The sequence below is a fragment of the Gloeophyllum trabeum genome, assembly GCF_000344685.1.
Source record: "Gloeophyllum trabeum ATCC 11539 unplaced genomic scaffold GLOTRscaffold_00002, whole genome shotgun sequence".
In the NCBI taxonomy this organism is placed as follows: domain Eukaryota; kingdom Fungi; phylum Basidiomycota; class Agaricomycetes; order Gloeophyllales; family Gloeophyllaceae; genus Gloeophyllum; species Gloeophyllum trabeum.
In genome coordinates, this window is record NW_006920411.1 from 2,818,142 (window position 1) to 2,830,563 (window position 12,422).

At 59.7% G+C, this 12,422-nt stretch overlaps 5 protein-coding genes across 5 annotated transcripts; 3 read left to right on the forward strand and 2 right to left on the reverse strand.

Moving 5' to 3' along the window:
• The first annotated feature begins 362 nt into the window (after window positions 1-362).
• GLOTRDRAFT_55986 (uncharacterized protein) lies at window positions 363-1,705 on the forward strand. Its single transcript, XM_007863731.1, has 4 exons — window positions 363-487; window positions 551-665; window positions 716-1,013; window positions 1,062-1,705. The coding sequence occupies exons 1-4, from the start codon at window positions 396-398 to the stop codon at window positions 1,409-1,411; spliced, it is 855 nt and encodes a 284-aa protein (XP_007861922.1). The 5' UTR covers window positions 363-395; the 3' UTR covers window positions 1,412-1,705.
• A 48-nt stretch (window positions 1,706-1,753) lies between these two features.
• GLOTRDRAFT_119718 (uncharacterized protein) lies at window positions 1,754-6,139 on the reverse strand (the record flags this gene model as incomplete). The annotated part of the gene is made up of 6 exons (XM_007864454.1): window positions 1,754-1,783; window positions 1,830-2,221; window positions 2,278-3,031; window positions 3,090-5,613; window positions 5,678-5,853; window positions 6,131-6,139. 6 exons carry the CDS (start codon window positions 6,137-6,139, stop codon window positions 1,754-1,756), a joined length of 3,885 nt encoding a protein of 1,294 aa, XP_007862645.1.
• A 443-nt stretch (window positions 6,140-6,582) lies between these two features.
• On the forward strand, window positions 6,583-8,894 carry GLOTRDRAFT_136541 (uncharacterized protein; the record flags this gene model as incomplete). The annotated part of the gene is made up of 5 exons (XM_007864455.1): window positions 6,583-6,810; window positions 6,859-7,797; window positions 7,848-8,446; window positions 8,503-8,613; window positions 8,667-8,894. Exons 1-5 carry the CDS (start codon window positions 6,588-6,590, stop codon window positions 8,892-8,894), a joined length of 2,100 nt encoding a protein of 699 aa, XP_007862646.1. The 5' UTR covers window positions 6,583-6,587.
• Window positions 8,895-9,279: 385 nt separating this feature from the next.
• On the forward strand, window positions 9,280-10,936 carry GLOTRDRAFT_126037 (acyl-CoA dehydrogenase NM domain-like protein; the record flags this gene model as incomplete). Its single annotated transcript, XM_007864456.1, has 8 exons — window positions 9,280-9,454; window positions 9,509-9,609; window positions 9,663-9,869; window positions 9,921-10,076; window positions 10,134-10,316; window positions 10,374-10,398; window positions 10,459-10,808; window positions 10,862-10,936. 8 exons carry the CDS (start codon window positions 9,280-9,282, stop codon window positions 10,934-10,936), a joined length of 1,272 nt encoding a protein of 423 aa, XP_007862647.1.
• Window positions 10,937-11,024: 88 nt separating this feature from the next.
• On the reverse strand, window positions 11,025-12,294 carry GLOTRDRAFT_33238 (solute carrier family 25 member 38; the record flags this gene model as incomplete). The annotated part of the gene is made up of 8 exons (XM_007863492.1): window positions 11,025-11,153; window positions 11,209-11,277; window positions 11,333-11,445; window positions 11,503-11,668; window positions 11,719-11,944; window positions 12,000-12,080; window positions 12,127-12,190; window positions 12,252-12,294. Coding segments are annotated over 8 exons (891 nt in total), but the record flags the coding sequence as incomplete, so codon positions are not given.
• Between the last annotated feature and the right edge of the window lie 128 nt (window positions 12,295-12,422).

The window sequence follows — 12,422 nt, forward strand, 5'->3', positions numbered from 1 at the left end:
AAAACGGCAGTAGCTGAATTGCTTCAACAGCAGTGGGTGGGCAATTGGGGTCATATAACATAGTTGTATGAGTTCGAAGCAACTTATAAGACATTCAATGAAGCTCTCAGACACTCGGGCTGAGTATTCAGTGAGCATATAGTACAATCACTACTGTTGAAGCAATTCAGCTACTGCCGTTTTTGGCATGCTTAGTCAGACTCGGTGATCTCGGGGAGACGATTTGTTCCAGCCGTCCTATAGCGTTCTCCTCCTCTTGTTCGTTCTGTATCCGGTAATTCTCATATAATACATTTTCTTACATAATATTTCACTTCTGCCCTAGTAATTAGAGGAGCGCGAACGCTAAGGACGGGTGGTTTAGGAGCCTGCCGCACAAGTCGAACTCGTACGCTATGGCTGGTCGCTATCTGGTGGTAGCGTCCCTGTTGGCGTCCACTTATGCCTTCTCGAACACGTACCCACTTATTGCATGGGCTTCAGATAGGTGAGTGCTATCATATATCCCTGTTTTGGTCTACCTTGATTAACCGTGAACGGAACGCTGCAGTCTAACACTACCCGAGAGCGTTTCGTCGCCTTCCCTCGAGCCAGTCCTGAATAGTTTTGGACACTTAGAGACTGTGTGCGAGAACGACGTGATAGTCGTTGTCGAGCAGCCCGGGGTACGCACTGTAGCCTTCCACCTTTCGCCCCACGTCTAATGACCTAGTAGCTGCACGCCTCGGACTTGCGGACGCTGTCACCCTCAGCGCCTCTCAGCCTGGCCCTCAAGGGCGCTGCTTCGACGCTCCAGCTCCCTTACCTTCGCCGAAGCTCCGATGCATCCCTCTCTGAATTCGTAGAGCGCATCTCGCAAAGATGCAACCTCCCCGTCATTAGCCTCTCAGGCAGCGACGTCGACCGTCTTCACCAAGTCGTGAGGGGCCGGTCACGATACATTATTTACGTCGAGTTCCCCGAGATTTCTTCGGAGTCGGCTTGGAGGAGAAGCCTCGACATAAATCAACGATGTAAGTAGCCCTATATAAAGTCTTCGGCTTCCCTGACGTCAGACCCAGCAGCAAATCTGTACAACCACCTGCAGTTCCTACCCGCATCGTCCAAGCATCTCGTGCTCCTCGCCGGCGCACCCAGGCAGGAAGACTGCTCCGACGGCCACTGCCTCTCGCCCGAGGTTGACATCCCCTCCCCCGCATTCATGGCACCGAGCAACACCACCGTCCCCGGGGGCGGCATCCTCAAACGCTACCAGCTCCTCACCCCCGCCCTGATCATGACCCTCATCGTCGCGTTATTTGTCATCGTTCCCGTAGTTTACTTGGGCATCTCTGCTTTGGCGAGCATCCAGGCCCCGGCGCGGATGGAGCCGCCGAAGCGGTTCAATGCCCAGGAGAAGAAGACGCAGTAGTGGGCTTCATGATCTGCTTTGCTTGTGTCTCCGACGGTTGAGGGAGGCAGCAATGCAATGATGTTACTACAATGATACCAATACATGATGCGCTAATTTCCATACAAGTCCGAATGCGAGGGGAACATTTTCTATGTGCAATGAATGTGTGATGAATGTACAGTGAAGACCCATGGATCCGAAAAGGCGAAAGACTAAGACTGTCCTTGGGTTATTGCTCCAGAATATCAAGATCGTGAGCAAGATGCACTTTCTCCAGTGCAGCAAGGTGAAGGGGCAATGTCGGCGCGTTTGCGATATGTCTCGCCTTAGCGAGGAGCGCCAATTCGTAGAAATTAGATGTTACATCGCGTAGCGTGTCCTTGTCAGATACTGTAAACGGTGAATCGATAGGCGTGGCAGAGTGAAGCAGGTGAACGTTGAGCATGCTGATGGACGTGTGGTCAGTACCGGCTGGGACATAGACTAAGGTGCTCGACAGAGCAGGGAGTGCGCCGATGTCTGTGTCAGCAGAGTCCCCAGTGAGCTCCGGTACACAGGACACGTCGTAACTGTAGTCAAGAGTCGGCGGTGTCAATGGAAAGGTGTATATTCCCGGAGGATTCAGGGTATATGCTGTCCAGGACGCATCCAGGAAAGTCGTCCCATGAGTATCCTTGGACGCATGCCGCTGAGGCGATATAGGCTTGGACTGCTTGCGTTCTGGGGCAAGGAACGTCCAAGAGTTGCCTTGCTCCGCGACCATGACACTGGCATGCAGAGAGACGTCGAGAGAATCCGCGACTGCAACCCGCAGACGTGATATCCAAACTAGCGGCACAATGTCTATCAGCCTCATTCCTCAAGATGCACACCGTGAAGCTCACCTTGTAGTTCGTCTTCGGCCATGAACCCAAGCTTGGTGACGACGACTCTCCAGTCGACGCTCGCTCGGCGCGCCATTTGGCAAGCAAAGCCCCAGACCCGGTCAACCACTTGCTCTTCCTTCCGGTCCTCTGGGTATAACCAGACGCCGACATCATATCCCTCCCCACGTTGATCTACACACGTCGCTAGAAGCCACTTCCCGCACTCAGAAATGCGATATCCAACGTGGAGAAGAGTATGTCTGTCCGCCACATCCAACGTGCGTAGATGGCCTTCGCGCAGGAACAGCGCGGAATTGTGGAGGGCACGAGCAGCTACGAATGCGGGCTCCTGGACATAAGCCCTGCGAGGCTCCAGTTGCTCGACTTGGGGTCGCGCAGTGTAGCGATCCACGGGACGCAGGATCCTATCATACACACTGTGCACTAGAATGTCGGTAGGCGAGTCGCGGGATGTCGCATACGCACTCGCGAAAACAAGGTGCTCGGGAACCAGATGGAAGAGGATCTGTTTCTCCGTATGTGACTTGAGCGTTCGCTTCGTCGCTGAGAATATTTGTCGAAGAACTGGAGAAGACAAGGCCATGATCGACGCGGGCGTCACGACATAGAAGACGATATTGCTAGTATCGACTGCCAGCGATGCAACGAAATTGACCAAAGTCTTTCGGATGCTCTCTAGTTTGAGGGGAACGATACCGTCTCGAGTGCACTCTGCGGCCTTGCCAGCAACATGACAACCCAGATTCCTCGCCTGAAACAAGAGTCCAAGTTAAGTTCTAAACAAGTGAAACGAGAACTGATTGAGCTACCTTGTACCGGGATGAGACTTTGGTCAACCAAGACTCGACCTGCTGTACCTTCGAGTCCCCTTCATCTTCGAAGAAAACAAAGGCAGACACGTCCTTCTTGCCGTTCCGAGGAGATAGACCTAGCTTTTCCCAGAACCGCAGCGCAGTATAACCTGTCTGTATAACTGCGTCGCTCTTGGTCACAGTCATCAGAGGCGGCTTCAGTCTCCTCAGCACCGCACTCTCCGAGCCTGTAGTATCAGAGCCAGCGTCGGACGCAAGGAGCTCCCTCACTTCCATCGACGGCGGGCAACCCTCCAACTTCGCGAGGAGCCGCAGGGCCTGGTGAGCATCGCTCTGCCACACCTCAGTGGCGGGCCCACTCGCCCGCTCCTCGTCCATCCTCTTGACCCGGCACGCCTGCGCCCACACGGGGTTCTCGATCTGCTCCTTCGCGAACATCAGCGCCGCCGCCTCCAGCGACTTGGACTTCTCCGACGCAGCGCTGAGCGCCGCCGCCGGCGACACGGGCGTCGGGACCGACATGGGCGGGGCGGCGGCGGGCGCGAGGGCCGCAGGCGCATCGGGCGGCCGGAGCGCGGAGCTGGCGGGGAGCAGCTGCGAGTGGTGGAACTGCGTGTGCAGGAGCGTCGGGCCGAGGGGGAGGTACGGCGGCAGGGGCGTCGACGGGCGGGACACCGAGCGCGACTCGTCGTCGTCGTCCATCCACCGGTCCTCCTCCTCCGATTCCGGCTCGGATTTGTCCTCCTCGGGCTCGTCCGGTGTGCACGGGAACCAGTCCTCGGGCTCCTGGATCCACGGCGGGGACAGCTTCATATCGCGCATGCCCTGCTCGATGCTCTTGCGCTTCACGCCAATGAGCTGGCGCACGACGCCCACCCTCGGGTCCGTCACCGCCGAGTACCTAAACTTCCACCCCCCCTCCTTCCCCTGCCACACCGCCATCTCCTTCCCATCTCTCTGCGCCTCCCCCACCGCGAACTTGCCCATCGCGTACTTGTCGTCCGACGCCTTGTGCGCCGGCGCGAACGGGATGGGGTCGAAGACGCGCGGCACGCCGAGGAGCAGCTGCGACGCGTGCGCCGGCGCGGCGAGCTGCACCGTCGGCGTCGGCGGGTCCGAGTACGCAGACGGGGTGCCTGCGGGCGAGGACGGGTCGAGCTCGGGCGGCGGCGCCGGCGTGTCCCCCGCTCCCATGCCCATCCCCAGCACCGGCCACGGGGAACTCTGGGTCTTCACGGGCGAAGCGGCGGCGAACCCGCGCATGCCCTCGCCGAACGCAGGGGGGGAGATGTTGAGCAGGCCCGCGTCGCCTGCGCTCGGGCGGTCGAAAAAGTTGAAGTCGTCCTCCGTGAAGACGTCGAAGGGCTCCGCGGGCTCGCCGTCGCCGAAGCCGTAGCCCATGAAGTCTGCAGACGAGGGCTGCGCCCAGGAGGGCTCGAAGGTCGTGAAGGTGTCGAAGGAAATTGGGTCGGGGTCCGGGTCCGGGTTAGGGGAGACAGAGGCAGATGCAGAGGGGGCGGGGAGGGTATCTGCGGGTTGGACGGCAGGTGAGGTGGATGGAGCGAGGGTGACGTCCATGTCCATGGGCGTCATCTCCGGAACGAGACTAGCAGAAGGGAGGGGTACAACCATCCCAAGCTCCTGTTCGACGACCATCGGACTCTCGCCCGCAGGACTACTACTCGGGGGGAAGATGGGCGTCTCCTCCGCCGCGACGGGCGTCTGGCCCACCGCCGCCGGCGTGGACAATGTCATGGGTGTAGGCGTCATCGGCGGGGCAGAGCGCATGGGCGACGACGCGTGCGCGCTCTCGCGCTCCCTCTTCAGCCGTTCGCGCTCCCGCTCGCGTTCGCGCGCGACGGCCTCGACGTACGCGGACGCTTCCGCGGCGACGGCGGGCATGTCCTTCCCGCCTGCTACGAGGGTCATGCATTTGAACGCCGCCTGGGTCTCCCCCGCGCGCGCGGTGAACACGCTGCTCCTCTTCAGCGACGGGCGGATGGGCTTGTTTCCTTGCGCTTGCACTTGGACGGCCGGTGCGTCGGGCGGTGGCGGGGGGACGGGCGAGGCCTGCAGCTCGGGCGGGAGCGCGGGGAGATAGGCTAGCGGCTTCCTCGCGCACTGCGCGGCGGGGTGGAACGCGACGCACAGCCGCGCGGGCCAGATGAGCGGGAGGCCCTTGTCCTCGCCCTGCTTGTTCTGCACGCCCACCCACGCGATGACGTACATCGGCCCTTTCCCCGGTGCGCTGTTCGTACTCGTGTAGGGCGGGGGCGAGGCCCAGTCGCCTGTGCCCAGCCCGGCGAGGGAGTCGGTGAATTGGGATGTGAGGACGGAGGTGGGCCCGGTGTAGGAGGAGAGGAGGTAGGCGGGGGTGCCGTAGGGGAGGAGGGTGATGGGGGTGCCTGGGGGGGAGGGGAGGTAGAACGGGAGGGGGTGGAAGGGCGTAGGGGTGAGGAGGGGTTTGATGATGAGGCGCGAGGGGGAGAGGTGGAGGTGGAGGTGGCAGTGGATGAGAGGTCTGGCATGAGCAAACGTGGTCATTGGTCAGCGTGCGGTCGCGGTATGATGAGTCGGGGCCGCACCTGCATTGGGCGTAGTGCTCCCAGCCGGAGCCCCACTCCGACGGACTCGAGGGGGGCCCGAGGAGGAAGCCGCGCTTGAATCGCTTGACGGGTCGCGCGTCCGAGGTGCTCTTGGATGCCTCGGCAATGTCGTCGATCAGGCGCTCGCGGACGGCTTGGAGGAACTGCGAGTAGACCTGTCGTAAGGGCCGGCGGGGGAACAGGCATGCTTCGGAGGGAATGTGGCAGGTGGATGCGGATGGGGTCGGACGGGTGCGCTCGAGGCAGGCGGGGCATGGCTCGCGGTGGTCTGCGCATTCGGCGGAGCATGGGTAGAGGCCTTGCGGGGAAAAGGCAGAGGATTCTGTGACTGGGGGTGGGTTAGTGGCGGGATTCGGACGGAAGGTAGCTGCACAAATTGGTCGCTCGAGTACGCGCAGAAGATGAATAAAGTATAGAGAGCGACAGACGGACCTCGGACATCGAGGAAGCGTAGCTCCTTCAGGCTCTTGTGGCAGTCCGAGGGGCCGTCGGACGAGCTGACGGCAAAGACGTAGAGGGATGAGCCGTCGTTGGATATTCGTACGCTGGGCAGCAGGGACTCTAGTACGGCGGGCTTGCGCAGCTGCAAGACGCTCCTCCGCGCGAGTTCAAGAGCATGCGTGTCTTGCGCGGTAAAGACGGAATACGCGATGAGGGGACTCGGAGGCAGGGGGATGGCCGAGGCGAGCAGATGGTTCGAGAGGAATATTCGAGGGGGAAACTGGGCGAGCAGCGCGGTCCCTGTGCTGTCGGGGCATGCGCTGGAAAGCTTTGTGGCCATGGGTGGTCGGTGTGGCGGGATATGCACTGGACCGGAGAATGCCGAGGGCGTCCAGCGTCGCGCGCTGTGGCACTGGCAGGCCCGACTTTGTCGCTCGCCACCAAAAACATGCAGTCCGGCTCCCGCCCTGCGTCGACATCGACCCGCCCCGCCCTGTCGCCCCTCCCGCGCCCGACGCAGCACGTCAACACTCAGACAAAGCTCCTCGACGCCGTCCATGGCAGGCTCCTCTGCGTCGCCGACATCCGCGGCCGCCTCTCCGCCTTGAACGACCTCGCGCGCGAGGTCAACGCCAGTGCCATCATCCACACCGGCGACTTTGGTTTCTTTGGTGCGTAACGTCCTTGCTCATCGTACGCGACGCTCATGCTGGCGGCAGAGGCGTCCAGTCTCGACAGAATCAACGACAGGACGCTCCGCCACCTCACCATGTACTCGCCGCTCATCCCGCAGGCCCAGCGCACCCACCTCCTCGAACCCCAAAACCCGCCCGCCCACATCCGCCAGACCGTCAACGTCTCCATGCTCTCCGAGTTCCCCCTCCTCCTCTCCGGCCAGATCAAGCTCGCCGTCCCCGTCTACACCGTCTGGGGCGCCTGCGAGGACGTCCTCGTCCTCGAAAAGTTCCGCACCGGCTCCTACGCCATCGACAACCTCCACGTCATCGACGAGGCCACCACCCGCTGCCTCGACGTCGGCGGCGTCAAGCTCCGCCTCCTCGGCCTCGGCGGCGCCCTCGTCCCCCACAAGATGTTCGACAACGGCGACGGCAGCGCCACCATCGCCGGCGGCCAGGGCACCATGTGGACCACCGCCCTCCAGATGGGTGAACTTGTCGACACCGCACAGCGCGTCTTTGACCAGACCGAGACGCGCGTCCTCGTCACCCACGCCAGCCCCGGCCGCGAGGGCATCATCAACCAGCTCGCCCTCGTCCTCAAGGCCGACCTCACCATCTCCGCCGGCCTCCACTTTCGCTACGCGACTTCCTACAACGAATTCAGCGTCCAGGGCGACTACGAGGGCTACCGCCACAAGCTCCTCGTCGGCAAGGACGCGTTCGACAAGGTCTGGGAGAGCGTCAAGGGCCAGGTCGACATTGTCATTGACGACAACCAGCGTGTGCTCTTGGACAAGTTCCTGTCCGTCGTCGAGCGCATCCCGCCGCCGTCCGGCCAGACCGCCCCCACGGGCGCGCCCATCCCCGAGGAGCCGGCATGGAAGAACTGCTGGAACTGGAACCTGTGCGACGCCGCGTACGGCTCGCTCGTGCTCGACGTCAAAGAAGGCCGGGTGAGCGCCGAGATCAAGAGCCAAGGTGCGTATCGCTAGCATACATCCCTGGATACCCATTCACCACGTGTCTAGGCTTCAACTACGCGTACCGCCGCACGCCCATCGCCGCCCCCGCGTCCGGCGGCACGCCCAACCCGCCCACGAAAACCTCCACGCCCGCGCCGCCCGCGGACAAGCCCGCGCCCCCGCACCTGGCCAAGTCCGCCGGCTCGACGCCGCTCCCGCGCTCGGGCAAGGACACGCCCGGCGACGGCGCGGAGAGCCCCGCGCGCGCAAACGGCGCGAGCACGCCGGGGGGGCTGACGCCTGCGGAGAAGGCGGAGCGGAAGAAGGAGAAGAAGAAGGAGAGGAAGGAGCGGGAGCGCGCGGAGCGCGAGGCTCGTGAAAAGGATGGTCACGTCGCGGAGGGCGAGAAGAAGGAGGGCGGTGAGGAGCCCAAGGCGGGCTCGGGGAAGGCGACGCCGAGTGTGGACGTGCCCGAGGCGTCCGCGTCGACGTCGGATGCGCCGAAGGAAGCGGACAGGGTGATGTCGCCCGCGACTGACAGCGCGGGCGGGCGCACGCCGACGAGCAAGCGCCCCCCGCGCAACCCGTGGACGCTCTTCGTGCGCTCCTCGACACCCGCGAACGAGGGCGAGCTCAGGGAGTTCTTTGGCGAGGCCGCCTCTGGGGTACGTGTGCTGTGCTTTTCTGATCGGGTGTTACGTGCTCAGAGGTTACTGCACAGATAATTCGCGTGAACTACCCGACTAGTTTTTCGGGAAGGAGCCAGAAGACTGCGTTTGTCGAGTTTGGGGACGAGGAGGCGATGAAGGCGGGGCTGGAAAAGCACGCAGAAGTAGGCAGTGACTTGCTTCTGCTAGTTCTTTGCTAACTAGCTTGCACTTGCAGAAACTGAAGGACACTGTCCCGGAAGTCAAGCAAGCACAGGATCGCGAGCCGCGCGAGAACGGGCCCTTCAGAGGCGGGCGGGGAGGCCGCGGTCGCGGTGGGTTCGCCGCGCGGGGCCTCTCACAGGCAGGGCTGACAAGAGGCGGGGCGCCGCATATGAGCGGTGACAGAAAAACCAACGGAGACGCGCCCAGTGGTTCCGCGAACAAGGGCGGCGAGGGTGCGTAAGGACTTGGGTGCGTGTAATTGGGTCACGGCGTAATCAGGCTTGTCAGTGTCTTGAGGAACACTCCTGTAGGCACTAATTTTGATTCTGCCTCTCTCTCTGTCCATGCGGAATTGTCGTTATGCTGCTCGATATGCGTTCCTCGCGGTCCCTATTCTACAGCTATGGTTAGAGTCTTTCAACTGTAGTCGACGTTTAATCCTAGCTATATACCCTTGGATGTGTGGACTGGCGTCCGATCAATGCGCATGTGATTACCCCGGATGCGGGGTGCTGTCGGGTACAGCCCGGGCCGGATCATCGTCGGTCGGGCACTTGGCGTCGGTGTCGAGTACAAAGACACGCAGCAGCCTCTTTACCCTTTCCCTCTTCCAAAAAATCGCCGCAATGTCGACGTCTTCACGGTCCCTCAAGTTGGCGGGTGCGGCAGCCCGTGCTGCGCGGCATGCCTCTCGGCCATCCAAGTTCTCTGCCAGGGCTTTCACCTGTTCCGCCAGGCGGGCATCAGAGCTGAACTCACTGCATACGTTTACAGACGAAGAGAATATGCTACGAGAGTCAGGTCCGCTCCTCATAGCGCACTTGTACTGTCATCTGAAGAGCTGAATCTTTATAGTCCAGCGCTTTGCGACTGAAGTGGTCGGGCCAAGGGTGAGGGAGATGGACGAGAAGGAGATGATGGACCCCGCGGTCATTCAGGGGCTTTTTGAGCAGGGGGTGGGCTAATCCATGCTCTCCCACTGTGACGTCCGCAGCTCACACTGCTCCAGCTCATGGGCATAGAGACGAGCGCAGACCACGGCGGCGCGGAGGCTTCCTTCACCTCCGCCATCGTCGTCATCGAGGAACTCGCCAAGATCGACCCCTCCGTCTCCGTCCTGTGCGACGTGCACAACACCCTCGTCAACACCGTCATCCGGAAATACGCGACAAAGGAGCAGCAGGACAAGTGGCTGCCAAAGCTCGCCACCTCCAAAGTTTGTCTTTCTCATGTCTATACGATTTCGGGACTGACAAAGGTCGCTTAGCTCGGGTCCTTCTGCTTGTCGGAGCCAGCATCGGGTTCGGATGCCTTTGCGCTGCAGACGCGGGCGAAGAAGGACGGCAACCAGTGGGTCATCAACGGCTCGAAGATGTGGATAACGAACTCGTACGAGGCCGAGATTTTCCTCATCTTCGCCAATGTGGGTCGTCCACGAATCTGGCGTATTGCGAGAAACCTGACTGACATGGTAATAAAGGTTGACCCGAGTAGAGGCTACAAGGGTATCACCTGCTTCATTGCTACGAAGGATATGGGCATCCAAATAGCAAAGAAGGAGCAGAAGCTAGGCATTCGGGCCTCGTCGACGTGCACGCTTAACTTTGATGATCTGAAAATCCCTGAAGAGAATGTCATTGGAGAAATTGGCCAGGGCTACAAGGTCTAAACTGCAATCCGTTGAACTGCGAGACATACGTACTAATTTGCTGAATTCCAGATTGCTATTGAGATTTTGAACGAAGGTAAATGGAGATGCTGCGTTGCGTATTTGTAAGTCGGCCTGCTCATCCACCGCCTCTCAGGTCGCGTCGGCATTGCAGCACAGATGGTTGGACTCGCACAGGGTGCCTTCGATAAGGCCGTGCCCTATACGTACGAGCGAAAGCAATTCGGCCAGCCCGTCGGCACCTTCCAGGGCATGGCCTTCCAAATTGCTCAGGCCGCCGTGGACATCGAGGCGGCCCGCCTGCTCACCTACAACGCCGCCCGGCGAAAGGAGGAAGGCAAGAGCTTCGTCAAGGAGGCCGCCATGGCGAAGTACTACGCCAGCGTCGTCGCGCAGCGCGTGAGCGGCTCTGCGATCGAGTGGGCGGGCGGCGTCGGTTTCACGAGGGAGACAGGGATCGAGAAGTTCTGGAGGGATTCCAAGATCGTGAGTGGTAGTTTTTATTCAGCGATGGGGAGGGTGCTGATCGGTGTATACAGGGAGCTATCTACGAAGGCACATCGAATATCCAGCTTAACACTATTGCTAAATTTATTCAGAAGGAGTACTCATAGCACGTTAGGACCTCGCACTTCGCACACTATCAGGATGTATATAATATAATCAATGTAAGCACTACAGCAATAAGCAAGCATATCGTTTTCATGTTTTGCTCGGTGTCGTCATGAACATCAGGACAGCTTCGTATATTGTCCAGCCTATGGCGGAACTGAGCACCTTGCGGCCTATTCGGAGCGACACGCCGTCAAAGAATCCTGCAACTCCGCGTTGCTGTGAACGATACTCAGCTACACATATATGTTCAGGACGATGTGGTGAGACTTACGGCTAAGATAGTCCTGATTGTGACAAGCATCCCCCGGTAACGGTCTTCCGATCGGACTTGCACTTTAGTCTGCGGGTTCATAATGTCAGCAAGTTAGAGGTACAGAATGGCATGATGCCGCGACCTTGATAACGTCAAAAGGATGTGTGCTGAGGGTAGCAAGGCCACCCGCAGATGCGGCAGATATGCTGTGCATCAATGAAGAAGTCCCAGAAGATGACCAGGCAGCCGGTAGGGCTTGGGCTACACAAGCATGTTACGTTGAAATGAGCACATCCAGCGGGATCAAGACACGCTCACTTGTTTCTTTCTTGAGGCGTTCATAGAATACGACGAAGAGGCCCGCATAAGGCGCGTCTCGCAAAGCTGACGCTGTGAACCCCCGGAATAGCTCCGAAGGCCCTGAACGGAATATCACACCCACTGACGCCAGGAAGCTATCATACTTGTAGAGGCCGCTCTATAAGGAGCGTCAGTGCATAGAGAGCTTCGCATGTGCCTAGGTCTGACCTCGAAACGTGCTTTGAGCACAGAGAAGGGGTTCAGGATAAATCCTGCCGCAACGCGCGTCGTTGCGCCAGCTAGCAGATTACCCTGGCTATTTAATTTGGGCAGGACAGATCCACGTCCGGCATCGACTCTCGGTTGAGGAGACGCAGCGAAGTACTGCACTTTCGCTAGTGCAGTCCGAACGTAGTTCAGCCCTGTCATATATATTGCGATACCTGGGACATTGCTGCAACACGGGGCAGAAGTGAGATTGGATTCACGTCCATTTATTTATTCCATACCGAGCCAGAGTAGCTGTAGTGCCTCGCCAGAGACCTAGCGGACCTTCGCTAGCCACAACATTGCGTGTGACATGGATAATCCTAGGTCTGAAGACAGTGAGACTTAAGATCCATCGGTTTCACGGACATGGAACAGCACCTTTTGTTCGGGACGCTGTCTCCTTGTTGCAGCCGTGTCTTCAGCAGGTCCACTAGGAAGCATCAAGTTAGTGAATGATTACGACGAAGCTGCAGTAGGTCGTATGAACTTACGAGGCTGGAGACAGATGCTTGAAGCAAAACCCGATAGGGCACCTTATATTCGCTCGGTACATACAGTGAATTGATACTAGCTCACGGCCTCACCTGAGAGCAGATGTAACCCGACATCGCCCATAGGTTCGTGTTGACTTGTCCGAACTTGTCCGAAGATGGACGTCGGCC

Coding starts and splice junctions, on each gene's coding strand:
- GLOTRDRAFT_55986 (XM_007863731.1), top strand. CDS start 396: ATGGCTGGTCGCTATCTGGTGGTAGCGTCCCTGTTGGCGTCCACTTAT. Junction 666..715: donor TCGTTGTCGAGCAGCCCGGG/GTACGCACTGTA, acceptor ATGACCTAGTAG/CTGCACGCCTCGGACTTGCG. Junction 1,014..1,061: donor CCTCGACATAAATCAACGAT/GTAAGTAGCCCT, acceptor CGTCAGACCCAG/CAGCAAATCTGTACAACCAC.